General features: G+C 40.8%; 2 protein-coding genes across 4 annotated transcripts in view; one reads left to right on the forward strand and one right to left on the reverse strand.

Annotated features, from left to right (window-relative positions):
* The window catches only part of rmdn2 (regulator of microtubule dynamics 2), a 32,558-nt gene extending 20,280 nt beyond the window's left edge, over nt 1-12,278 (forward strand). Inside the window, exons 7-12 of the mRNA XM_087802933.1 lie at nt 3,756-3,831; nt 5,852-5,929; nt 8,806-8,904; nt 9,142-9,195; nt 9,822-9,902; nt 11,226-12,278. Of these exons, the coding sequence (XP_087659059.1) occupies nt 3,756-3,831; nt 5,852-5,929; nt 8,806-8,904; nt 9,142-9,195; nt 9,822-9,902; nt 11,226-11,285 (448 nt within the window). The 3' untranslated portion in view covers nt 11,286-12,278. The remainder of the gene's footprint in view (nt 1-3,755; nt 3,832-5,851; nt 5,930-8,805; nt 8,905-9,141; nt 9,196-9,821; nt 9,903-11,225) is intronic.
* Nucleotides 12,279-18,808: 6,530 nt separating this feature from the next.
* Nucleotides 18,809-25,456, reverse strand: cyp1b1 (cytochrome P450, family 1, subfamily B, polypeptide 1). Of its 3 annotated transcripts, none has more exons than XM_087802197.1 (3): nt 25,376-25,456; nt 22,830-23,849; nt 18,809-20,378 (listed from the first exon to the last, which is right to left on the reverse strand). In XM_087802197.1, the coding sequence occupies exons 2-3, from the start codon at nt 23,834-23,836 to the stop codon at nt 19,811-19,813; spliced, it is 1,575 nt and encodes a 524-aa protein (XP_087658323.1). In that variant the 5' UTR covers nt 23,837-23,849; nt 25,376-25,456; the 3' UTR covers nt 18,809-19,810. The 3 variants fall into 3 exon arrangements, with proteins under 3 accessions (XP_087658323.1, XP_087658324.1, XP_087658322.1); XM_087802198.1 differs by lacking the exon at nt 25,376-25,456 and adding an exon at nt 24,953-25,313; XM_087802196.1 differs by lacking the exon at nt 25,376-25,456 and having other exon boundaries at nt 22,830-24,006.
* Nucleotides 25,457-25,706: the final 250 nt, after the last annotated feature.

Here is a 25,706-nt window from a genome sequence, read left to right on the forward strand (position 1 = left end):
AACATAAATGAAGCGTAGAATAATTTCACCTTCATTAAGATGGGTGGGACAGAGACCCCTTCTTTATTAATGAGTTTGTTTCTTCATATTGCTATAATTATTGAATATCTGTCAATGTAATGACCTTTACCAAGAAGCTTTTGTTGTTTGGCTGCGTCAGGTTAAACATAGATGTCGTCCAACAGGAGCTCTGAAAAAATCAAAGCAATCCGATCAAGTTTATATTTTAAATATTCCCAAAGTAGAGACGTGGTTGAGATGCTTTCTGTTTGTGCTAGTATCTGTATGATGTCGTTAAAACCACTTCATTACGTAAATGCTGGAGTACAAGATTGTAGTTGGTTGCTGCCAAATATACACAATGGTATCGACTTCACCTTGATCCACAACACAACAGGTTTGTGTACTCGTGGAGTGCGCGAAAATATTGGCAAACCTGAGGACTATTTGGATGCACTGGTATTTATAAAACACGTAGAGTCATAAGAATCTAATGATTCAAATGTACTCAGATTGTCTTCAGTTCACAGTCTCTCTTAATCATACTAAGGTGTTTACATGCCTTTTTAAAAAGTCTGATTTTAGCCGGGCTTAAAGCAACAATTTGATTTTCTCAGCTCTCATTGAAACCTTTTGTGATGTTGCTCTGTACCGTGGTGGGATTTCACAACTTGAATGAAATGACTAATGTTGCGCACTTAAATGTTGTGCTGTCCTCGCCGCCTCGCTGTCACAACATCTTCCTCCCCACGTCATACTTCCCCTTGTTGACTTAGACAGTCAGGCGGAGATTATATTTCATTTCTGAGAAGAAAGGGGAGAATAAACAACAGCAGGTCGGCCCTCGAGGCACGACACGCCTCTCTACACCTTCAAATCCCATCTCTGTATACTATCACTCCCCTCCATTAACCCCGCCCCTCACCTGTCCACTCACTTCACCCCTGCAGTGCAAAGGAAGTGTTGCATGAGACCATATACATTTCGTATTTCTTTCTTCATCTTGAACGGATGCGAACATTATGGTACAAGAAGGCAACACAGGACTTGCTTCTTCCCAGAAGACTTGCTCCCCAGAATGTACAGATCACGACCTGCCACAGGCACTCACTGTACTGTTCATAAAGGACATAACAACCTGGTGAATAATGCATGAGATCACCAATAGAGACGAGTAATAATGTGCCTTGTAGTTGCCTGTAATTACAGCAGTTGTTTCTACTGCCTTCCACGCAACATTGCTCTCCTTTACCGTGTCAAATCTTAAAGCCAAATTTTAGAAACGTGACAAGTTTAGTCAATCTTTTATTTCCAGATCACTGTTTTGAAGTCACTTGACAGGATGAACCTGAAATTTTAACACGAGGAAGTGCAATTTAGCTTCAGCAAATTATTATTTATCATTGTGATTACAGTAGCGTACATACAAGCTTAAACCTCCCATCTGTCACTTGTTCATAAAACAACTTTAAAGAGCCACTCAGTGGATGTTTACTTTGCTTTGCTTTGACAAGAAAACCGTTTTCACTGTGATTTAGTTTTTATAGAACTCTTTGTTAACCATTTCTCGCCCGCCTTCCACTTCAAGATCCCTCTATTTTAACACTCAGTCATGTGCTCAGAGTTTCAGAAACGTTTACATTAAATAATTTATTCCTGGAAAAAATTTAAATTGCATTGCTAAAATCGTCTTCGCACCTCATTTGCTGACTTTTAAATAATTGTTCTAGAACAAAAACATTGTATTCACTTGTACCTTTCGGTACAGTATTTTATAATGGCTGTCCTGCTTGAAATTATTTCTTGAGCCATGGTTTTGTAGAACATTCCGAAGAGACTTTTTAAATCCACGCCACTTTGAAAATCATCTACCACACCTTTTAAGTTATGTTTTATTCAGGAGCAACAGCTCATGAGTCTTGTTGAAACTTTGAGGCGACTTTATCAATCAAGACTGAAACCTTTGTCAAAATCTGTTCAAAATCAGAGTATAAAACAAACCCACTTTTGCCATTGGACGAGAGTCCTGGAGCTCTGGCAGAAGGGTTGTGATTATAGGGTTGTGATATTTTGCCCAAGGCAACCAGCTGGAAATGATAAGAATGAATAATCAGTGGCAAGAAAACACATTTCTTATATAAAGTATCTTTCTATATGGAGGGCATGATATCTCTTCAACATTTCAAAACATTTCTCGGCAAACGAGGTTACGAGAGTGTAGTCTGTGATTACATAGTAATGGCTTCACTCCCCCTCCGGCCTGCTTTGTTTATACAACGAGTCCCTTGGAGGTGGAGACTTTTGGGATTGTTGTTGTGCAAGGGGCGTGGGTAGGGTAAACAAGAATGAAGCATCTTCAGTGGGCGGGCTTAAGCGTAAATATTTCATAAAGAGTTTTGTTCATGATGAGTAAACTAGAGGTCCAAGATCTATTGAAGACACTTAAATCCACACATTAGTTGCTCTTTAAAATTTGTATGACTTTTTCCTCCTTTATTTTCATTGTCATTATTTCTTGTCTCTCTTAAGAAATATGATTTGATGTTACCTTTAAATTAAAAATACTCTATACAACATTATTAAACATATTTTAACTAAGTCGATTACCTGCTATCTTTTCAATACTCTTTGTATTCATTTAAGTTTTCCTGGTATTAAGGCACTTCCTCTTTTTCAGTTTGTGTCAATGGCCCACCACAAGTGTCCCGGTATATAATGTAATCCCAAATTGAAAAGCCGTCTTCCGATCTAGATACGATAATGCAAGCAAGAGGCTCTAATGACTACTTTAATTTGATCCTATAGATCAACAGTCGCTTCCCTCAGATCTTTACAACCGTCCTCATTACAAGCCTGCCAAAATAGCTTTGATACTAAGATACGATGATGTGTTGCTCCTGAAAATTCATCTTAAATCCTCTTAAGAAGATGTTTACGATTCACTTAAGCCGATGGATCGCGGAGGATTTTATGCTTGCTGGTGTTTCCAGTAAATTTAGGTTTTAATGTTGACATGCTTGATTGACTCGACACCTGTGTCAATTACCAGGGGGGAGGATTACGACCACAAGGAGTTTAAATGTTCCAGTAAGTTAGCTCAAAGGTGTATTATCTTATTACCTGCACAACAACAGGGGCACTATTTTTATGATCACAACAGTTGTAGGGGCTTCTGAGAACAGGAGTCCGTCGGCCATCATGCTCCGTCTGAACGAATAATCTGCTGGCACATTCCGAACCCCTCAAAACAGATCCACCATCAGCACCACCATGTCAGACCGTGTTGTCAGATGACCTCTCCACCCACTGATCCCCGGAATAAAAAGGTGTTTATGTCACAGTGCGGTGTTTGACAGAGCACCGGCGGGATTAGAGTGGACTTGGTGGTGAAAAGACTTTGATCAGCCTCTGTTCTTCTCCTTTGGAAACCCTCAGCGTCACGCTGGCTTACACATCCCAGAGCTGAAATCACTACCCCCCCCCCCCTCACCTGCCCTGAAGTCTGTCTATTAATTACAGAAGAAGTGGAAGCGGCTTATCTTGCCCGTAATGAAGAGCCATGCTGATGTCTGTAGGTTCACCGTGTTCATTATCAGTGACCCGGAGAGAAGGTGCTGTGGCCGAAATCTGCCTCAGATCTCCCATCATAACTCGTATAGATAGATATCATGACGGCTTTGAAAATATGTTTCCGGTATCAAATGTTCGAGATTTCTTATAATTACAACCGTTTTATCTTCCCCGTTTGCTCTCAGGTACGCCATCATGTGCGGGATCATGTCCGAGTACGACACCCTGCAGAACAAAATAAAAAATGGATTCATCTTCAAGGTGAGTCGTTTTTCATCTGAGCAATCGGTTACCATATTTATCGGACTATAGGGCGCAACAGATTATGACGGGATTTCGTTCTACAGTTGGCAATCCACTTCGTAAGCATGTCTCTTAATAGATGCCATTTTGGGGTCATTATACACACATGCCATAGTATTATGTACAGTAAGTAAGTAATGGTTATTTCTAGAGTGCCTTTCTAGACCAGGGTCACAAAGCGCTTCTAATGGCTAACAATCACAAACAGTACACAGTTAAAAATATGTAAGTACAGTACCTAAAGCATATTAATCCAGATTACAATGGCGAGGCTCCTGAATATGGAGTAATACAACGGTGTCTGATTTACAAACTCGTAATCCTAGTTTCGTCCCAGTTTTTTGGCAGATTTTGAGCCGGTGTACTACATTCAATCGATTGGAGTTTAGTAGGCCCCAGAGAATCAATACATGAGATTCTGGTGAATTTAAGTTACACTGATACAAATGTCTTACTTCGATACCTATTCCTGAATGGAAGTTTTTTGATACCAACTTATCAATTCTAACAAAAAGTTAATGACATGACACGTAGTAAAATTGAAAGTAAAAATATTGAGTTTTTGCAAATCCCTCTTCAAGCTTTTGCTTACAAAAAGAAAATTATAATGAATAATTTCCAGTGCAAAAGAGACTAATATGATGTTTACTGTCTTTGACACTAGTTCTTCCTTAGATAAAAAATCCACTAAGGTTTTGAACATGACAAATAACACGAAGCATGTTTCGGTACTACTGTAGTATTTTTGACGGCGTCACAAGTTCGATAACCGGCCCTACATGAGGCACACAAGATTATAAGGCACACTATGGATCTTTGAAAAAATTAAAGGATTTTAAGTGTGCCTTATAGTCTGAAAGATAAGGTACTTCTGTTAACACTGTTTTTGCAATTATTTTCACAACCACACACACACACACACAAACACATTTAAATACAATTGAAAGAAAATGAATGAACAATGATGAAGAACTGTTGTGTTTTTCAAGCACCAACTGGATAAAGGAGGTGTTTGAATGAATCATAACCTACTTGTGAGGTTTCTTACCAGAACTAAACGTGAAAACTTGACCTGACAACGGCATCAAATTGAGTCACTAAGATAAATCGATTTTCCTGTGACTGGAGTTACGTGCGACCAATGTTTGTCGGACTTCATATTTATTTGCCATTAGCCTATTCTTAAATCGTGGAAGCTCAATGTGATTGTGCCAACAAATTTATCTCCACTTACAATGTTCCAAAAACAAATAATTTACAAGAACTATTTGTTCGGGTCAGTTTTACTTGACAGAATCATTACTTCCATGATTCCTTTTGTGTTTGGCTCATGGCAAAAAACTTGGAAAACAGCCCGATTTACCACCATGTTAGTAGGAAATCCAATATTTGCTGTCGTACAAAAGACACCTTATTATTATCTTGACCTCTCAAGCCAAGTCAAACCCAGACAGGAACTGAAAATAGCTTGTTTTTATACACATCCCCACAACAAGAGATGTTTTATCTCGTTTTTTCTTTTTGCGATCTATCCCCAACCGTTGCCCTCTGTATTTATTTTCCCATTCTTTGACAAGAATACTTCGCCAATCTCTCCCGGTAGATCCCTCCCTCCGTCTCCGTTGCATAAGCCAGCGTGTGGAACAACGGCACGTAGCCCTTTATCTTCTGTCAGCAGGCTTTCCCCCAATCACGGTGTACCTGTGAGCCTCCTGACAGGTGACCGGGCTGATGAGGGAGGGAGTTTTTTTTTTAATCACAGTAAGGCTGGATGGAAAAAGGGGGAGGGAGGATGCGTGACAGACGGAGAGTGCGGTCGGATCGCCAGGATTGCGTGTGTGAGAGGTGTTTGTGAAATACTTGTGGGTTGGTGAAGCAGGACAGATCAGGTCAGAACAGAAGGCAGCAAGAATAGCAGCTGTCTCATGAATCAACAGTAAAAAAAAAAAAGCTTCTGTCTGTCTGCTTCCTCCCTCAGGATCATCTGGATAAAGCCATCGAGCTGAAACCTCAGGACCCGCTGTCCTACCACCTGCTGGGCCGCTGGTGCTACACAGTACGTGACCCTCGCCTCGACACATATACACACCACACCGTTCCCGACCTCCCGCCGCACGCCCACGGTTTTTCCTCCTCAGATAGTCGCACTGTTTTGGTTTCACGGTTTGTTTTTCCTGTCTGGAGCGTTCAACTGCGCTCGTTGTCAGATGGCAGCGAGACAATATCCAGTCTCTACAACAGGAAGTTGTTTCTTATCACTCGTCAGTCTGCCACCGTCTTAATTATGAAACCTTTATTCAACTAACCTTTTTACTCTCAAGAAAGTTTATTCCGACCAAATAAATGTCAATATAAGTATTAAACATCCTTATTTCTTTACATACAGAAGTATTTTAGCATCTCTGAAAATGCAGTCAATGACCACTAGGGGTGGGAGAATACTGTTAATTTAGGATTTAATACTGTGACGATATTTGGCCCACGATAATGGTCCGGACATGATGTATTCCATATATAATATAGAGAGAATTTTCATAATCCCAATATTTCTGCGAAATAAAATCCCCATTTACGAAAGGTCTTATTTATTTATTCCAAAACATAGGAAAATGTACAAATGTATAAACACTGTACTGCGCGACACGATAAAGTGCATAAGCATTAATAACATCTTATGTAAACCAGGTAAGTCTGATAGTAACATCTTGTTTTAGGCAAACTTGGACCCGTTGTAGTTTAACAATATCTTCAAGGTGAGAATAACATAAAAATGTAAAAATAATATTGGGCACATTTTAGAGTTATGTCCATGTGTCTAATTTACTGTGATAGCGAATGAGGTGCCTTTGCAGATACCCAGGGGTGATATTTGATCTTTACCTTTAAGAGTTTTGCGTGATGCATCTTCTTCATCCAGTTTTCTCATGTCTCTTGTTAGGAACTAAGCTTTATCATTTGAGTCCAGACAGAGTTGAGGTTGGAGAAGAACTACCTTCAGTATTTATCAGAACTTTAATAATTAATAAGCGCATTAATGTGGCCCTCATGAGGTCAGGGTAAAGCTTTGCAGACGTATCATGTAAAATGATTTTTGTTCATTGTTATTCATTAAAGGTTAAAAAAAATTCCTTTTTGTTAGTTGTTCTGGGCCCTCAAAATCATTTCAGGGTAAAAATATTCTGGTTTGTATCCAATTTCTTTATAAAGGTTTGTATAAAACAAACATTATAGTTGGTTGTTAATGGGTTTTTCTTTTACCTTTTGACAACTATTCACTCAGTTATTATGGCTCGACGACCCCTTAAAACAGTCGCTGCATATAATGTGGCCCCTGTGGAAATTTAACCGCCCGGCCCCTGATATAGGCTTTTAAAACATGAGGCGTTATTGTCCAGTAGCAATTTTCAAGTCCGTCATGTTTAACAGCGAACGTTTTAACAAGTCTGTTTGAAGGCTGCGACGATGACGCCAAAGCAACGCTACACCTGCAATTAGACGCCACTGATGAATGTGTATGTTTATTACACGTCTGACCCCGAGGCCAACATCCCCCCCCGTGTGAGGCGACAGGGTGGAAAAGTGTGGGTGAACCAAGTGGATTCGCTCATTAACATTGGAGACGTGCCGCATAAAAAAACGATACAAAAATCAAGTTTCATGATAAATCTTTATACAGAAAATAACTGAAGCAGGAGTTTATGTAGTTTATGTTTTGCCTTTGGGGGTTTTTGAGTTATACTTAAAAGTTCTAGTCATGTTAAATGGCTTTTTTTTTGTCACTTTTTGAGGCAATTAAAACTCGAGAGTCAAAGTGCAAAGTCTTGGTCGAACAACATGCATATCTTAATTTCCTGACTATAAATCACAACTTTTTACACACACTTGCGACCCTTGAACAACGGCGTGGCTCGAACTGAACGTGAGAACGGTGAGTGACAGGTGGAAGAGCGAGTTAGACGATAGTTTAGAGCTGGTGTTCATTCACCAGAAGCTGGAAGCTAACCGCGGATAAACAAGGAATTGAAGAATGAGATTATTAGATATTGTTTCGAATGAATCGATTTGTGCATCACACACACAGACATCTTTCGATATAGACCGATGGACCCAGTGATGATCCACACTCGTCAGAAAGTAACCTTTTAACTTTAATTTCAGTGGAATTGACGGGCTTTGAATTTGATCTGGCTTTTGTTTTACCAATGAATTTCATTTTGAGCTTATTAAAACTTATTTTGGGACACTTACATTTACTTTATAAGCCAATTTGCCTCTGAGTTTGACACGCATGATTTATATGACGCAAAAAAAAAAACTTTTTTGGTAGAACAGCAAACTCTTAATATAAGAAATAAACATTTAAAAATGTAAATGTAAAAATAATGTTTAAGGATTTTTCTTGCTATTGATTTTTTTATTAAACTGTATCATGAAAATGAGTTCATATGTGCCAATAAGAAGTTTAGGAAGACGCGACCTGGACCACAGATACACATTTAATAGAAGAAAAATTCTGCATTTTTCAACTTGGTAATGAACTTTTCACCAAGTGATGATGGTAGTTTTTCCATTTTTCCCCTCAAAATGAAGGTGTTTTCCAGATGTAAGAGGCGTCCACACAAATGTTACCTGCTCTTGCTGAGTAGCTGTTGGGCATGAGCGATGAGTGAGACACCTGGCCGCCTCACTGGGAATTTTACAAACTCATCCATCAGCTTAAAGCCTACGTGACTCGGTCTCCCCCCCGACGACCGAAGGCACGCACATTTGTAATTGCTTCCAAAAGTTACACTCTCATGACAGTGTGGGAGGTTTTGAAGCTTCCTGCGCCTCCGCCATCAAACGCCGCCGCCGCCGTCTCCTGTGGCCACAGCTTCTCGTCTTCCTCTGAAGTAACCTCTGGCTGTTTTGTTTTTTTCTCTCTCGTGGCAGGTGACCCAATTATCCTGGCTCGAGAGAAAAGTCGCCGCCACGTTATCCGGGGCGCCTCTGGTCGCCACGGTGGAAGACGCTCTGAGGAACTTTCAGAAGGTGAGTCGATTCCTTCGAAGTGTCGACTTCTCTCGTCGGTGTGTTTTCTTCCCACAATCCGGTTGTTTATATAGTTGAGAAATGGATTTAGCTTCCGGCCAATCCTGCCGTGCACATCTCGAGTGGTCCGTGTCCCGACACGTCGCTCATGAGCGAAACACTCAAGAGATCACTAGAGTCAAATGTTGGGAGTTTTGACCTAAAGCAAACCAAAACCTCACGTTTCTCTCTCTGCAGGTGGAGGAGCTCCAGCCCGGATACTCCAAACTCAACTACGTCTTCCTCGCTAAGGTGACTCACTCACTCACTCACTCACTCACTCACTCACTCACTCACTCACTCACTCACTCACTCACCCCCTCACTCACCCCCTCACTCACTCACTCACTCACTCACCACTCACTCACTCACTCACTCACTCACTCACTCACTCACTCACTCACTCACTCACTCACTCACCCCCTCACTCACTCACTCACTCACTCACTCACTCACTCACTCACTCACCCCCTCACTCACTCACTCACTCACTCACTCACTCACTCACTCACTCACTCACTCACCCCCTCACTCACTCACTCACTCACTCACTCACTCACTCACTCACTCACTCACTCACTCACTCACTCACTCACTCACTCACTCACTCACTCCCCCACTCACTCACTCACTCACTCACTCACTCACTCACTCACTCCCCCACTCACTCACTCACTCACTCACTCACTCACTCCCCCACTCACTCCCCCACTCACTCACTCATTCACTCACTCACTCACTCACTCACTCACTCACTCACTCACTCACTCACTCACTCACTCACTCACTCACTCACTCACTCACTCACTCACTCACTCACCCCCCCGAGATGACGACTGGATTATATAAAAGTCCAACCATGGTTTTTTCTTCTCTAGTGCTACAGGGACGTCGGCCAAAGAGAGAACGCTCGGAAGATGTGCGAAGCTGCCTGTTCGATGGACGCGGCTTCCAAAGAGGTAGAGAAGACGACTACTAGTCACTTGTATGAATAAATAAATGAAGATCTACTTAGGGTGCAGAGCAAGAACCTTCAACTTCCTCCTGCCTTCATTTAAATGCTTTTGTATAAAATAAATCGACCATCACAAAGAAAATCTCCCTGCAACTCATGCTGAGACACAAACTAGTTTTATTAGATTAAAGTTGGGGAAAATCTGTTGTAATTTCAGGTTCAACTAAAGTCATGTTGACGTCTGAGGAAAGATCAGTGTTTATGTTTTTCTTCATCATCAGAATCTCCATCAAATCAATAGATGGTGAATCTGTGTTTATTACTGGTTCTGTGTGTGTAACTATAAGTAAACAAAGTTCTAAGGCATTTAGTTTAGGATGTAAATCAACAGACGAGGCAGAGACCCTAAAAAAAAGTTGTCTCGAGACCTGCCAAGATCTTGACTAATACAACACTCTAATACAACTTTCAACAGCAATAAAACCTAAATAAATCCAGAGGACCTGGATATGATCTTCATTAAGAAAAAAACGTTAATTTATCTTTTATTTCACTCATCAGGGTCGAGTATAAACCAAGTCAAAATTGAGAGTTAAGAAAAAAAACTAATGAAGGCTTCATAGATTATTAACAAGCAAGTCTAGAACCTTGTGAACCTTGAATGAACAAACACACAGTTTGACAACACAGTCCCCTGAATGTGGATTCATGTTTTAATAATTTTATTGTATGTTGTGTTTTATTAAGTCTATGGTTTTTGCTAGTGATGAAAAAGGTTGGCATGTGAGCAGCAGCGGGGAAGAGCCATACAAAACCTTCATAATCCAGATGAAATGACAGAACACCATCAAGATCTTGTCACGTTTACGTTAAATAACTTCTAAAGAAAATAAGAAAAGTTAATTTCTGGGATGGATGATGGAAAAAACACCGAAAAAACAAACAAAAATAAATCCTTCCCCAAGTTTATTGTTGTTTTTCTTTCATAAAGCTGTATTTAATACATTTTTATTATATTTTTCATTTTATTTGATAACTTAGATGTGACAAGATGTAGATGTTGTTTTGGATCTAGATGAAGGCTGGTTGTGTATGGCTGTTCACTGCTGCTGCGCACACACCAACTAGAAACAAGCAAAAACTAGGGTGTAAAAAGATATCTTATCTATATAAATATATATATATATATATATATATAAATATATTTGACATCATATTCTTCTCCCTGAAAACTCTTCTCCCAACATTCTTCCATCACTCTACCCATTCACCTTGTTCTGTCGGCCATCTTGGATCCATGATTAATAAAGCGAGTCTAATCTTTCAGGATGAAGAAGCCCAGAAGGAGCTGAGCTCACTCTGCACTACACTCGGAGTACTACTGTGAACCTGATCCACCTCCGTCGGACCAAGGAAGCACGTGTGTGTGTGTGTGTGTAAGTGTGTGTCTCTGTGCACAAGTGTGAGCATCATGTTAAAGATAAGGGTTCTTCGATTACTAATTGTACGTAACACTTTTGTGGGTGAGGTTGTGTGGATCACGGAGTTCCTTCTTTTCCCGCTGATCCGGCGGACTCGTTGTTTCCCATGTCGTCGTGTCTCCCGCGGACATTTAATCGGCAATAAGAAACAGACGGCAGACGGACAAAAAGGTGCTGGAACGCAGCCCACAGTCTGACCTTCTTACCTTTTCAACCCCGGCTTCCCACGACAGCCCCAAAGATGGCCGAACACACGCCGTCGGCTTTTAGACGGTTTCGCCGACGCCGCTCTCCGGCTGCTGTCCAGGAGCTCCTTTTCCGACCCATCTTCCACTGTCTGACAGCGGTGATGGTGCAGAACATGAAGCCGGATCGACTTTCCTTTTCAGTGCTGGTTGATTTTTAAGGTTCTGTATGAAACTGTCCTGAACGTCCAAGATTAAATCTCGTGTGAATCTCGGGTGTGAATCTATCGCACCTCTGTATGGCAATGCGTTGAATGGCCGTCTCCCGTGATCCTCGTTTAATCGCGAATAAAATCCACCGTAGCGAGTGCATGTAAACATCGTAGGTTTATATCCAGATTTTATTGTAGAATATCAACCCAAATATGTCGCGACGAGTTTAATTCTGCTGCTAAAAACAAACATTTGTAAAAGTGTTCGATACATTCCTGCGGTTGTACTTTTTCCATGTTTCAGAACTTTTTACAGCTGAAATTGTTTTTAGGTTAATTATGTATTTGTGCAATGGTAGTTTCTGACGAGCGCCATGAATGTATCGGGTTATATTTAAGATTCTGTTAAGGGTGTCAATGAAAAGCTACGAGGAAGTGACGGTGATTTATTTAAACTCATGTGATCGACGCTCGAGTCTATCATTAAAAAGTGTGCAATCTACTTCCTGGATGTTTATTTACATTACATAACATGTTGCACGTTTTTCTTGTTTTTCAACAAAGCACTTTTTGACAAGTCGTCACTAGATGGATGGATGGATGCATTGATGGATGGATAGATGGATGCATTGATGGATGGATGGATGGATGCATTGATGGATGGATAGATGGATGGATGGATGCATTGATGGATGGATGCATTGATGGATGGATGCATTGATAGATGGATGGATGGATGCATTGATGGATGGATGGATGGATGCATTGATGGATGGATAGATGGATAGATGGATGGATGGATGCATTGATGGATGGATAGATGGATGGATGGATGCATTGATGGATGGATGGATGCATTGATGGATGGATGGATGCATTGATGGATGGATGGATGCATTGATGGATGGATGGATGCATTGATGGATGGATGGATGCATTGATGGATGGATGGATGGATGCATTGATGGATGGATGGATGGATGCATTGATGGATGGATGGATGGATGCATTGATGGATGGATGGATGGATGCATTGATGGATGGATAGATGGATGGATGGATGCATTGATGGATGGATAGATGGATGCATTGATGGATGGATGGATGGATGGATGGATGCATTGATGGATGGATGCATTGATGGATGCATTGATGGATGGATGGATGGATGGATGCATTGATGGATGGATGGATGGATGCATTGATGGATGGATAGATGGATGGATGGATGCATTGATGGATGGATAGATGGATGGGTGTGTTTTCGGTTCTGACCACTTTTCATTTGATTCATTCGATCAAACAACCTTTCGCCGCCTCTCAAGTCATATCTCACAAAGTAGGGGAATCTCCAAAAAGGTGGTGTGGGGGGCGGGGGGTCTAAAGTTAGTGGAAAGTCAAAATGGCCGGTCAGAGAGACAACATTTTTACCTCTTTTAACTGATGTAGAATAATAAGATAATCTTAAAGAAATGTGATGCTGTCATCTCTTTGTTCATCAGATCCTTAACCCTTGGGTCATCTTAGGAGGCAAAAATTGACCCTGAGACAACACAAGGGATACCTTAAACACATTTTTTTCGGTCCTTCAGGTCACATTGACCCTGAGATAACACTAGAGTATTTTTTTTTAAATAGCTCTGACGTTTTCTTTATTAAAGAAAGAACATGTTTAGCTTTTAAGTGATTATATCATATACAATATTACACAAAAGTATGAGTTTGAAAGCAGTAAATCTAAGAAGGACGAGGTCATAGTTAAACAAATGTCGTCTAAAATGTTTTTTATCCCGGCGGGTTGTGTTAACCGTGTTGATCACAAGGTGCCCAGATTAGTTGTTTTCACACATTTGTGTGTGTTTATGGATTAATCGAATAACAAGGGGAAAAAAAATCAGCTGCTTATTAATGAGATTTCCTGAGGTCTGGCTGGAAGATTGTGTCACGCAAGAGTTCATTCAGGGAACCATGATTAACTTCTGATGTCAGAGAGAAATGTAAGCGTTCATTCTGCTCTTAGACTGATCAGTAGGTAAAAGAACGACTTTATGAAAACTATATACTGCCACTGCATTGAGGGGTCACATGTCAAAGGACGAGTTGACGTAGAAAATAAATGTGACTTTATTAGTGTGAAACAGAAAATGGAGTAAGTAAGTAAGTAGGAGATCAACAAGTGTAATGATGGTGCTTTATATACAAGCTAGAAGTGTTCTTTATCTATTATTTAAACATTTTATCACACAATAATGTTACAAATTGTGAAAAGGACACTGAATAAAACAGAATGACATATTTACATTACATTTTATTATGAGACTTAGATAATGTAAACGTTAGTTCACTTGTATTTTGTTTTATTGTAATACTTTGATATCGTAAGAGTATTCCTTATCCCTTGTTTTGTCTCCGGGTCAAGATGTCCCGAAGGCCCGAAAACAAATGTGTTTGTGGTATCCCTCGTGCTGTCTCTGGGTCAAGATGACCCGAAGGCCCGAAAACAAATGTGTTTGTGGTATCCCTCGTGCTGTCTCTGGGTCAAGATGACCCGAAGGCCCGAAAACAAATGTGTTTGTGGTATCCCTCGTGCTGTCTCTGGGTCAAGATGTCCCGAAGGCCCGAAAACAAATGTGTTTGTGGTATCCCTCGTGCTGTCTCTGGGTCAAGATGACCCGAAGGCCCGAAAACAAATGTGTTTGTGGTATCTCTCATGCTATCTCTGGGTCAAGATGACCCGAAGGCCCGAAAACAAATGTGTTATCGTATCCCTTGAGTTGTCTCTGGGTTAAGGTGACCCGAAGGCCCGAAAACAAATTTGTTTGTCGTGTCCCTTGAGTTTTCTCTGGGTCAAGATGACCCGAAAACAAATGTTTTTGTTGTATTCCTTGTGTTGTTTCTCGATCAAGATGACCCAAAGGCCCGAAAACAAATTAAACCGAAAACACCTTGAACCATAGACAACACAAGGGATACCACAGACACATTGGTATTCGAGCCTTCGGGTCATCTTGACCCAGGGACAACACAAGGGTTAAATAAAAAATAACTTTCTTTTAACCAGTTGAGTACTTCTAAAAAGCTGAAGTTCTACACTGAGTTCCTACCCGATGAAGGGCGTCCGAACCCAAAGTTTGAGGTCAGATGAAGGGATCTTGTTTCAGTTTCATGCTCCTTGATCTACACAAACCAAATACATGTATTAAAAATCAAAGGTTCATCTTCTGATAACCACTAAAATCCGTATCTGTCGTGTCATTCAAGTCTGCTGCTCTCTTTACTCCGATTTCAAGTTAATTTCCTGTTTGCGGTGCAGCTCGTGATTAGTGATCGTCTGTAATTACCACGAAATATAGAAGCCAGGCTTCCTGTTTTCAGGCACCTGCAGGCCTGAACTCTAGTCTGTTTGTTTTTCTTTTATCACTGGCCAAGTAGGTTTTTTGATCTCGCTGGAAAAATATTTGTGTTATTTGCATATAAATACATCATTGAACTGTGATGACTATGCAACTCTTGACAAGAAACAAAGGAAACCCCAAAATAACTTATTATACTAATTGTTGTTTCGTTTACGGCTATTACTGTGTAGTTACATCAGTAAAATCAAGCCATTGCCATCTAACGCTTCGAGACCAATTCAAATTCCAAAATTAAGAAAGTATCTAAACCTCACTGAAGACTAATGTACAGGTCAATAATGGACTGGGCTGCAAATATTGGTCAAATATTAAAACATTTTCTCTCAAGAAAAAGTACATTTAGGTGTATTTTCACATTTATTATTAGAATAATTGAATTAAGTGCAACTGCTTAAAGACGAGCTGAGTAGTTTTGAGGGGTTTCATTATAGTAGGGAGACTTTCATGAATAAACATTTTTCAAACGTAAAATAAGACATAAATGAAAAAAATTGTTTAAACTATAACAAATGTGTTTGTGGTATCCCTTGTGTAGTCTCTGGGTCAAGATGACCCGAAGGCCCCAAAAAAGGGGAATGTGTTTTAATGTGTAACTTTGTTCATAGAAGTGAAAACTTTTGAGTTATTGTTGAGATTGTTTTAAATTTGTTATGTATACAGTATGTTTTCGGGCCTTCGGGTCACCTTGACTCAGAGACAACACAAGGGATACGACTAACACATTTGTTTTCAGGCCTTTGGGACATCTTGACCCAGAGACAACACAGGGGATACGACAAACACATTTGTTTTCCGGCCATCAGGGTCATCTTGACCCGGAATACTATATATCCTACGCTCTTTAACGCATCGTAAGCGTGAGAAGCTAAAGTTACCAGATGTCGTATTTTTTTGTAAAGTGTACAGCGTTAATTATTAACGTGTTTTATTGCAATAAGACCACTTAGGTTAGCGTTAGCATGTCCGGTTGTTGCGTCATCACAAACTCCATTTTTGGTCGTGTTTTTTTTTATGACAAAAGCCAAAAAAGGCCTCTACCCTCATTTTTGGTGGCCTCGTCTGACCCGACACGGTTCCAGAGCTTGTCGAGTTTGTTTGGACCCGAGTCGGAACACTTTGAGACTCACTTGTTGACTTCGTGGTGACCTCAGACGAGAGGTCAGACTCGGTCTCTCTTCTGACTGTACCAGGTGGGCAACCCAGAAGAGTGTGTTCAAGTCGTCCATCCCAAGGGTCTCCCGGATCTGACCGCGCGATCGAGGGCTCTCCTGGGCCTGAACCCACCGTGACCCTGGTAGCTGCTCCTTGCTGCGCGCAAGGTTTTGTCAAAAAGGTTACAGGGTTTTTAGCCCTAATGAGTTTTTTCGGGGCCTTTGTTCCTTAGGGGGCCCAACAGGAGTTGGTTTCGACCTGACCAGGGAGTCCTGGCAACAGGTAAGATCTGATTCCCACCACAGAGCCGAAGTAATATTTCTGAGGTCAAAGGTTACTCAAAGGTCACAATCTTTTTCACCCTTTAGATGCCAGAAACAGTAGGTGTGAATAGCAAAGTGCTAATATGGCCCTTCGGCTGTATTTATGTGGCCCTCAAGAGGTTTGAGTAAAACTATAATCATGTTTAACGTTTCCAACAACTAACTGACATTTTTATTTGGTATCTAATGGTATTATTATTTTTGTTTATTTGGTATTTAATGGTATTTATTATTATTTTGTTTATTATTAGCTTGTAGTGTACTTTTCTTAGGACTATAATTCTTGTCTTTTCATTTTTTGAGTATTTTAATGAACTGAAAATAAGAATTTTTTGTTCTATTTTTAAACAAACTTTACCAAAAAAAACATGTTTGTTATCTCTATGTCACTAAACTCCATTATTTTAAAGGTCATTTTTGTTGACTAAATGTTCAGTTTTAAATACTTTGTGTTTATTTATACTGTGTTAAACCACCCAATAGATGAAGTAATGGATAAAAACTGTTAATTTCAACTGTAATAAAAAGTAGATTTTAAACTGAAAGCTATAACTGTTAGCATAGCTGGTGGCTAACATTGATAGCTTCAGGTGTAATTCACCGCCTCGTAACACTTAGGATTCAACATTTTTATAAAAGGAAAAACATGGGGTAATTTGAAATAGAATGTGTATTTCTGGTCACTATAAAAATGTTATATTACAATGTATTGCTGTGCTGGCAATATCATTTAAAATCACTTAAAGATAATAACTGACATCGTAGTTTTTAATGTAGTATTTCCACTCGACTAGTATCTGCGATCAGCTCGAGTAGATTTATCTGAATTTGTCACGCTCTCTCAAAGTCGTCTGGCAGGTGCTCGGGTACAGGATGTTCTGGCAGGACCAGATAAAGACTCTGCAGGGGGAGCTTCTGTTCCCACCTGACCTGGTCCTGCCTGAACATCACTGGTTTGTGTCGCCACGGACGCACTCGAAGAGTTCATCGTTCGTTTCCTCTTCAACACCGTGTGAAGTTGTCAATGAAATGATGAGTCGACAGTTTATTGACATATTTAAAGTCGCTCACAGACGTCATGAAAATATTTGCATACAATATTTTCATTCATAAGATCTCTATTTCCATATCTCCAAATTCAAGTTGAAAATACTAAAATATAAGTTAAAACTCATCTATCCTCTCCATGTAAACACACATGCTGTTTAAAGCTTCATCTTGTTGCTGCCTTCAAGTATTTTAGCTAGCTTTAGCATTTTTGCTCGCTTCGTCTATCAGCTAGCTTCAACTTTTTTCTAGCATTAGTCTTCCGCCAGCTTATGCTGGCTGCAAGCTTCACCTTTTTTTCTAGCGTTAGCATTCCGCTAGCTTGAACTATGAGTGAGCTTCAACTTTTATCTAACATTAGAATTTTGCTAAGTTCAGCTGTCTGCTAACTTGCTAGATTCAACTTTTTGCTAACATAATTTTGCCAACTTCAAGTGTCTGCTAGCTTCAATTTTTTTAGCATTAGCATTTTCCTAACTTCAGCTTTCTGATAGCTTCACCATTTTACCAGCATTAGCCTTTTCTAACTTCAGCTTTCTGCTAGCTTCACCTTTTTACCAGCATAAGCATTCTGCTAACTTCAGCTGTCTGCTAGCTTCAGCTTTTTCCATCATTAGCATTCTGCTAACTTCAGCTTTCTGCTAGCTTCAATTTTTTTAGCATTAGCATTTTCCTTCCTTCAGCTTCCTGCTAGTTTCACCTTTTTACCAGCATTAGCATTCTGCTAACTTCATCTGTCTGCTAGCTTCAACTTTTTTCCAGCATTAGCATTTTGCTAACTTAATCTGTCTGTTAACTTCAGATTGTTTCTGTCATTATCATTTTGCTAACTTAAGCTGTCAGCTAGCTTCATCTTGTTTCTAGCATTAGCATTTTGCTGAAGGGAACTAACTGTCTACTAGCTTCTGCCTGTTGTTATTTTCTTTATGAATAATTTTATGAATTTATATTTTTATAACATTTTTATTACTTATTCAATTCACAGGCAACAACCTATAATCTGTGTTTTTATTTTTTATAAAGAACAGTTTATATCTGTCAAAAAAATGGACTCTTCTTTTTTAATTACACCATTCATGCAAGGAATGACAACATTTGATTAAAATATGTGTTTTAATGTATTTTCATTTAAATAAAACTATCAGAAAACGACACAGAAAATTCATCATGGGCTGTAAAATATGTTGATTGAACTCATCAAACAATAAAGTGTTTTTTTTTACTCTGATACTTTTACTTTTATTCATAAAAACACCAAATCTGATGCTGCTGTTGATCAGCAAATAAAGAGTAAATCATTGCCAACAATCACAGGTGAGATTAAATGCAAAAAAAAACAACGTTTGGTTACCGGCATTGGAAACGTCTCCATAGAGCAGCGTCTTTTCTACAAAAAAAAAAACCTTTTACAAAACAAGAAATAACACTATAACACTGATCAAATTGTCCGTCAATCACAACAGCAGGTCACAGACGGGCAGGTAATGTTGCCATTAGTGTAGGAGGATAGAAGGATCAGCTTATTCACCTGGTGGTGCTGAGATCAGTAGTAGTATTTGAAATATATCATTTTTTATCAGCTGGAACGATACAGAAACCTCCGGGATCTTTAACTCAATTTATGCAGTTTGATAATAACAAATTCACTTGTTTTTAATATTCATTACTAGTTCAACCAGTTTTTTATCTGTTATATCTGGAAAAAGAAAGTATAATTTTAAATTTAAGAATGTTTTTTGATTCACTTTAATACAATCTGTGGTGAGATGGGGCATGAACAAGTTTCGCTGAACAAGCTAAATACAATATTATTATAATTTGTATATAAAAATATTTATTGGAATATTTTTGGAAAGTTTTTGCTGCTAATAAATGTCTTAAAAAATATAGGGAAATGCTACTACTTTTGACAGCGGTAATAGAATTTAAGAATTGAGCTAAAAGAAAGTTAGAAAAACCAGCGACCGTCAGGCACTATAATACTTGAGTAAAGGCAGCGAACGAATAGTTCCGATCACACGTTTGAGCCTGAGATGACGGATCATAAATAACAGTTCAGCCTTCATTATTTCATCCTCTGTAGACACTCGGGGGATCTATGCCGGCCCGTCGGCGGGCGAGGAGAGGACGGCGTCCTCCCGTAGAGTCACCGAGATGGAGTAGGGAAGCGGTTTCAGAGTCAGGCCGTAGGTGCCCTCCAGGGTCGGGGGTCGCGCCGGGTCGCCCTGGATGCGGCACTGGTGCACCAGCAGGGCGGTGAAGAGGAAGAGCTGCATCTTGGAGAGCTCCTCGCCGATGCAGCGCCGCTTGCCCAGCGAGAAGATGAGCACGCTGCTGCACAGGTCCTTGTCCAGCGAGCCGTCCTGGTGCAGGAAGCGCAGCGGGTCGAAGGCCCTGGGGCGGCGCCAGCGCTCCGGGTCCTGGTTGACTGACCACTGGTTGACGAAGACCACCGTGTGCTTGGGTATGTGGTAGCCCAGGATGTGGGTGTCGACCGTGGTGGAGTGAGGGATGGTGAGCGGAATGAAGCTGGTGAAGCGCAGGACCTCGTAGATGAAGGCCATGACGTATGGCACCCGCGGCTGGTCCTCGCCCGACGGCAGCCGCCCGCGGCCCACCGCCTTGTCCACTTCCTGCTGGAGCCGCTCCTGCTGCTCCGGAAACCTGGGAAACCCACGGACAAAACCGTTAGACATCGTTACGACGTCAAGATTGTTCAGCGTCAGTACCGCATTGCTCCTGTCCTGTTTGTGGGGGCGCTGTTCCCGTAAATGAGGGTAAAGCCTGGGTTAGCAGCAGCCGGAGAAGAAGACAACTTGACAACAATCATAGAAGACTCGACGCAGGTTTCCGTGATGTCATAATCGTGGGACAAACATCAGTTTCAAATCTTCAGTTACCCGTTTCGTCCCACCATTATTCAAGACAGTGGAAGTAGAACTTAATAACAGAACTGTGGCCATAAGTCTACTGACTCCTTTAAGAAACATCTTAAGACATTTCTATTTGTTCAGGCTTTTCCTTGATTTTCTGGAACTCCTGTTGTGTTATCAGTTTTATCTTGATCTTTAAAGTATGTACTTTATTGAATATTGTTTTGATTGTTTAAGCGCTTTGTGACCCTGGTCTGGAAAAGCGCTATATAAATAAAAATTACTTACTTACTTACTTAACACATTCAGACATGACACCAGCGATCCAACAATCTCATTGGTTGACCAGCAGCCAATCAAAATCAAGCTTATAATGATGAGTAAAAACGAGCTGCTTGGCAGAGGTCTGCACTCTCAGGAGGTTCTGCGAACAACCTAATAAATGACTCAAAACATTAACAATCTGAGAAAGTGGCTGCGAGACAAATAGCAAACGATTGCGTCATCTTAAGTTTCAGGAGGTCCATCTGGATCCACGAATCCTTTGAAGGATTCATCACTCTTTGAAAGAGTGGCCTCAGGTTTATCTTCTTTTACTGTGTGTGCTGTGCGAGTGAGTTCTGACACCCATTAGAGCTCATTTTTTAAAACTGAATATATCAATATTTCACCTTAAAGTGTGTAAAATCATGTGAATAAAACAATTGTAGGTGAATTAAGGTCCAATATTCAGTGAATAAATACAAATATAATACAAATGACTCACAAACTACACAACACTGTTGCCTGCGGCTGATAAAACGCTCGTCGAACTCACGGCTACGTTTTCCTTCCGACCAGCAGAACAATGTCCTCCTTCAACCATCAACAAGTCTTTCTTTTTTGCAAACAAATAAAAGCAAGAAGTCGCCGGCGAACAGACCTGCGGGCGTTCAAGTCAGCGACTGCGAGTCGAGGTGAGCTCATGGGAAACGTAACAAAGACTCTGCTATACAGTGAGTCGCTGATGGTGCACTTTCCCTGGTGTGAAGTTTCAGCTGTTGTGTTGCGCTGCCAGCACCTGAGGACGTCACATGACAACACAACAACTGGCCTCCTTCACACTCCTCGGCAGGTGAGGACGCAACGTTATACACGACGTGAAATGAAAACTCGAAAGCTTTCGCCAAATTTTTGTTCTTCTCAACAGTTAAAATACAATGAAATGATCCTAGATGGCCCTCCCATCAGGCGAACCAAGCAGCCGCCTGTTGATATATATGAAATACAAAAGAAGGTTTATCAAATACAATATATATATATATATAGCTTTGATAAACCTTCTTATTCCAAATATTTTTTATCTTTTTAAGGTGCAATTAATACTCAAAACATATTTAACCAAATCAGACAAAATCAAAGCCCAAAATCAAAATAGAAATAAAAAAAAGCAATTAATACAAAAAATAATGAAGAAATATAATTTAAAAAAAATAATAATAAAAATGTATAAAGAAATATATAAATACAACCAAAGGGCCACATGTGTACTAGAGTATTAAGGTTTTCATTGTTGTACAATGAATAAAAATTTATATTATCCGATTTATGACGGAATAATACGTTTGTGTTTGACAGAAATGTTGATCATTTTCCATTTTCTCAATTAACAATATTCATAATTTTAAATACATTTTACTTAATGAAAAGGAACTTTTAAGCTGTTTCGTAGATTCGACCCACAGAGCATTCATATGTTTTTTAAAAATGTATTTTTGTTTAATATAAAACATGAAGCTAGCTAGAGATATATGGATATATGATGATTTATTTTTTATTTTGTTATTTGATACTAAAACAGACAATCACATAACTTTCTGAGCGCAAAGGACCTCATTTTATTGTGTTTTTATTTTTATTATTGCTTATTGCTTATTTATTATTATTGCTAACACCACGTTTTCAGGCTTTTCTTCACTTCATGTTAGTGAATATGTTATTTTCCTTCAAATAAATTAGAATACGTTGAAGATATATACTTTTTAAACATGGCTTTTATTAAATGTTACGTGCTATGATTTGTAAATCGAAACATCAATTGCAGCTTATTTATTATGGCATAATGACATGTTTATTTTTAGGTTTGGTTCCTTCTTTTTATTGCTTTATCAGACCTTTTTGACTCACTGTCTTTATGTTCTGTGCTTGCTTCACCTAATGGGAGGGCCGGCCCCGCAGACGAACAAATAAACGCTGGACTCACTTGACCAGGATGAGGATGATCCACTGCAGGGCTGTAGACAAAGTGTCCTGACTGGCCCCGAACACGTCCCCCACGGTGGCCGTCACGTAGTCCTTCTCCTGGGAGACCCCGGCCCGACCCGTCATCTTGTCCAGACCCACTATGAAGGCGTCCGTCATGTCCCTGATGCTGCTGGACTCGATGGTCTTCCTGTGCTCCACCACCTTGTCGCGGATGAACGCGCCGAACTCCCGGTTGAGCTTCTTGAAGTTCTCGAACATGGTCTTGATGGGGTTGGGGAAGTACTGCAGCCAGGGCATGACGTCCACCATGCTGCCCGCGCCCACCGTCTGCGTGAACTGGTCGTTCCGGCCCACGATCTCGCGGAACTCCAGGTCGTCGTAGGAGTACCTCTTGCCGAAGCACACGGCGCTCATGATGTTGGCGGTGGACACCACCAGGTAGGACATGGGCTCCAGGTGACCCTGAAGTTTGGTCTTCGCCTCGAACAGCTGCAGCAACTCCTGGAGCTCGCTGATCACGTGCTGCTCGAAGGTCCTCTTGGTCTGGGGGTTCCCCGTGGAGAACATCCGGACCGCGGACTGGGCCACCCGGCGGTGCAACTTCCACAGGTCCGTGTTGGTTCCGAACGCCAGGCTGTTCCCGCCGGAGACGTACTGGAAGGAGGTGAAGTCCGGTCTGCCTGCAAACTCGGGCCCCTGCGTGACCAGCGCCTCCCGGATGGTGGCCCCGTTCAGGACCACCACGGCCCGGCTGCCCAGCTTGATCTGGAAGATGTCGCCGTACTTCTGGGCCATGCGCGTGAAGTACAGGTGCGGGTGCGCGCCCAGCTGCGCCGCGTTGCCGATGACCGGCCAGGGGATGGGCCCCGGGGGGCCGTGGCCGGGGGGCCGCACCAGGACCCAGCGCCACAGCTGCAGGGAGAGGAGCAGCGTGACCCCCGCCAGCAGGAACGCCCTGAAGGTCGCCGGGTCAGCCTTGTCGAGTCGGAGGTCCAGGAAGTCCATGGCGACTAGGGGTCTGCGGGAGGAGCAGACACAGGTGAGTCCAGGTGGGTCTGGGGGGGTCGCACCTTACGTAGCGGTTCGTGAGGACTTGAGGACTCGTGGACCTCCTCAGCGTCACATCACGACCGCCGGCGTCTGCGTCCTGCTTTGATAGTGTGGGCAGGTTTGTTTCAATGGGTGTCACCCTCCCAGCATCACCCCCTCCTTCCAGCACCATCACCCTCCTCCTCCTCCTCATCACCTCCTCCTCCTCATCACCTCCTCCTCCTTCACCTCCTCACACACTCTCGATGCAAATATTTTTTCTGTTCACTTTCTTACTTTATCCTTCCTATAATAATGCGTTAACAAAGTTTCATTTTTCATCATTATTTTCATGGTAGTTGCTTTTATTCATTAAAATATATACATTTAATCTAAAGCAGAAACGAATTGTCATGATCTCGAAACATCTGTGATGATAATATAAAGCAAAGGTTTCAAACTCGCAACCCTCAAGATATTCAGCGGCCCTACATGCCCACGGCCCCCCAAAAAATATTGTAAATTTGACGTTTAATTGCAAAATAGTTACAATTTAAATCTACAATAGTATCTACAGTACTCTACTGAAACATGTTCAAAATATTACAATATTGTCAATACAATTTCCAATTAATACGAAATAAACATTAACATTTATAAACAATATATATATATTTACTTGTTTTTGTGAACATTAAAACACGCATTATTAAATTTAAACATTGAATAAAATTAAATCGATATTTTTTTCATAATTATTTTTGGTTTAAAATGTGTTTATCATTTAACGATGTGCGCTAATAAAATGAAATAAAGTGAAACATGTCAATGACGAATTAAAAAGGCGTTTTAACTTTTTTGTTGTTCATTTTTTATATATACAGTATATATTTATTATTGTCTTTGTTCTTCTCGTGTGTTTATATTCCTTTGAGCGGCTTCTCCTTCTTCCTCGGGTTGGACTCGGGGTGCGTTTTCCAGTGAAGCCACCAGGAGGAGGCGAACCCCACTATTGTCATTACTCAGTTCCCAGACTTGTGATGTGTTTAGGTCTCTTGTGTGCGATATAAATAAATAAAAATAAATATATACCAAAGTCTCTGCGTTTCAATATTTCCTCTTCAACGATGAACTCGTCTCGGCTCTTCGGGTCCCCTCGTGTCTGCTCGGCTGGTTCGGGGATACGGCTTCAGCACCGCGGACAGCGGCGGCGGTCACCCCCGGAGACCCCCGACCCTTGACCGCGGATTCACCCGTAAAATCATGTCTCGTTCATTAAATATTTATAAGTTATATATCTTTTAAGTTAACCTGTTTTATGAGCGTCAACTATCGTCAAACCAAGGCTAAAAGAATGGATTGTAATTATGTTTTAGTTTCAGTAATAAATGAGATTTAAAATTGACTTAAAAGTCACTTAAAATAACTATTAAGATCTAAAATAAAAAGTTGATTTAATAGGTTTCGAAATGAATCCATGTGACAAACACGCACGTAAACTTCACGCACACTTACTGAGTTGTGTCTCCTCGTGATGAGATCCGGTGACGATGATGCGTTTAAGTTCTGATGATTGAAACTAGTTGATCAACGACAGATCCTGCTGTTTAGACACCACCCCTGACCCCCCCCCCCCCCAACCTCACTCGCCCCTCCACCACTCGTTGACTTGCACGCACCTCGCGTGTGTACGTGCGTGTGAGTGTGTGAGGAAATATTCCCTCCATCACAGACAAACGTGTAATTCACAGAATGACGAATGGGTTTTTATAATTAACCACTCATTACGTTTTAAATAATATAAATACATGTTGTTTATTTTTTCTCGATGTGTTCAAAGAATGCC

This window comes from Callionymus lyra, chromosome 11 (genome assembly GCF_982586985.1).
Source record: "Callionymus lyra chromosome 11, fCalLyr1.hap1.1, whole genome shotgun sequence".
Taxonomy (NCBI): Eukaryota; Metazoa; Chordata; class Actinopteri; order Syngnathiformes; family Callionymidae; genus Callionymus; species Callionymus lyra.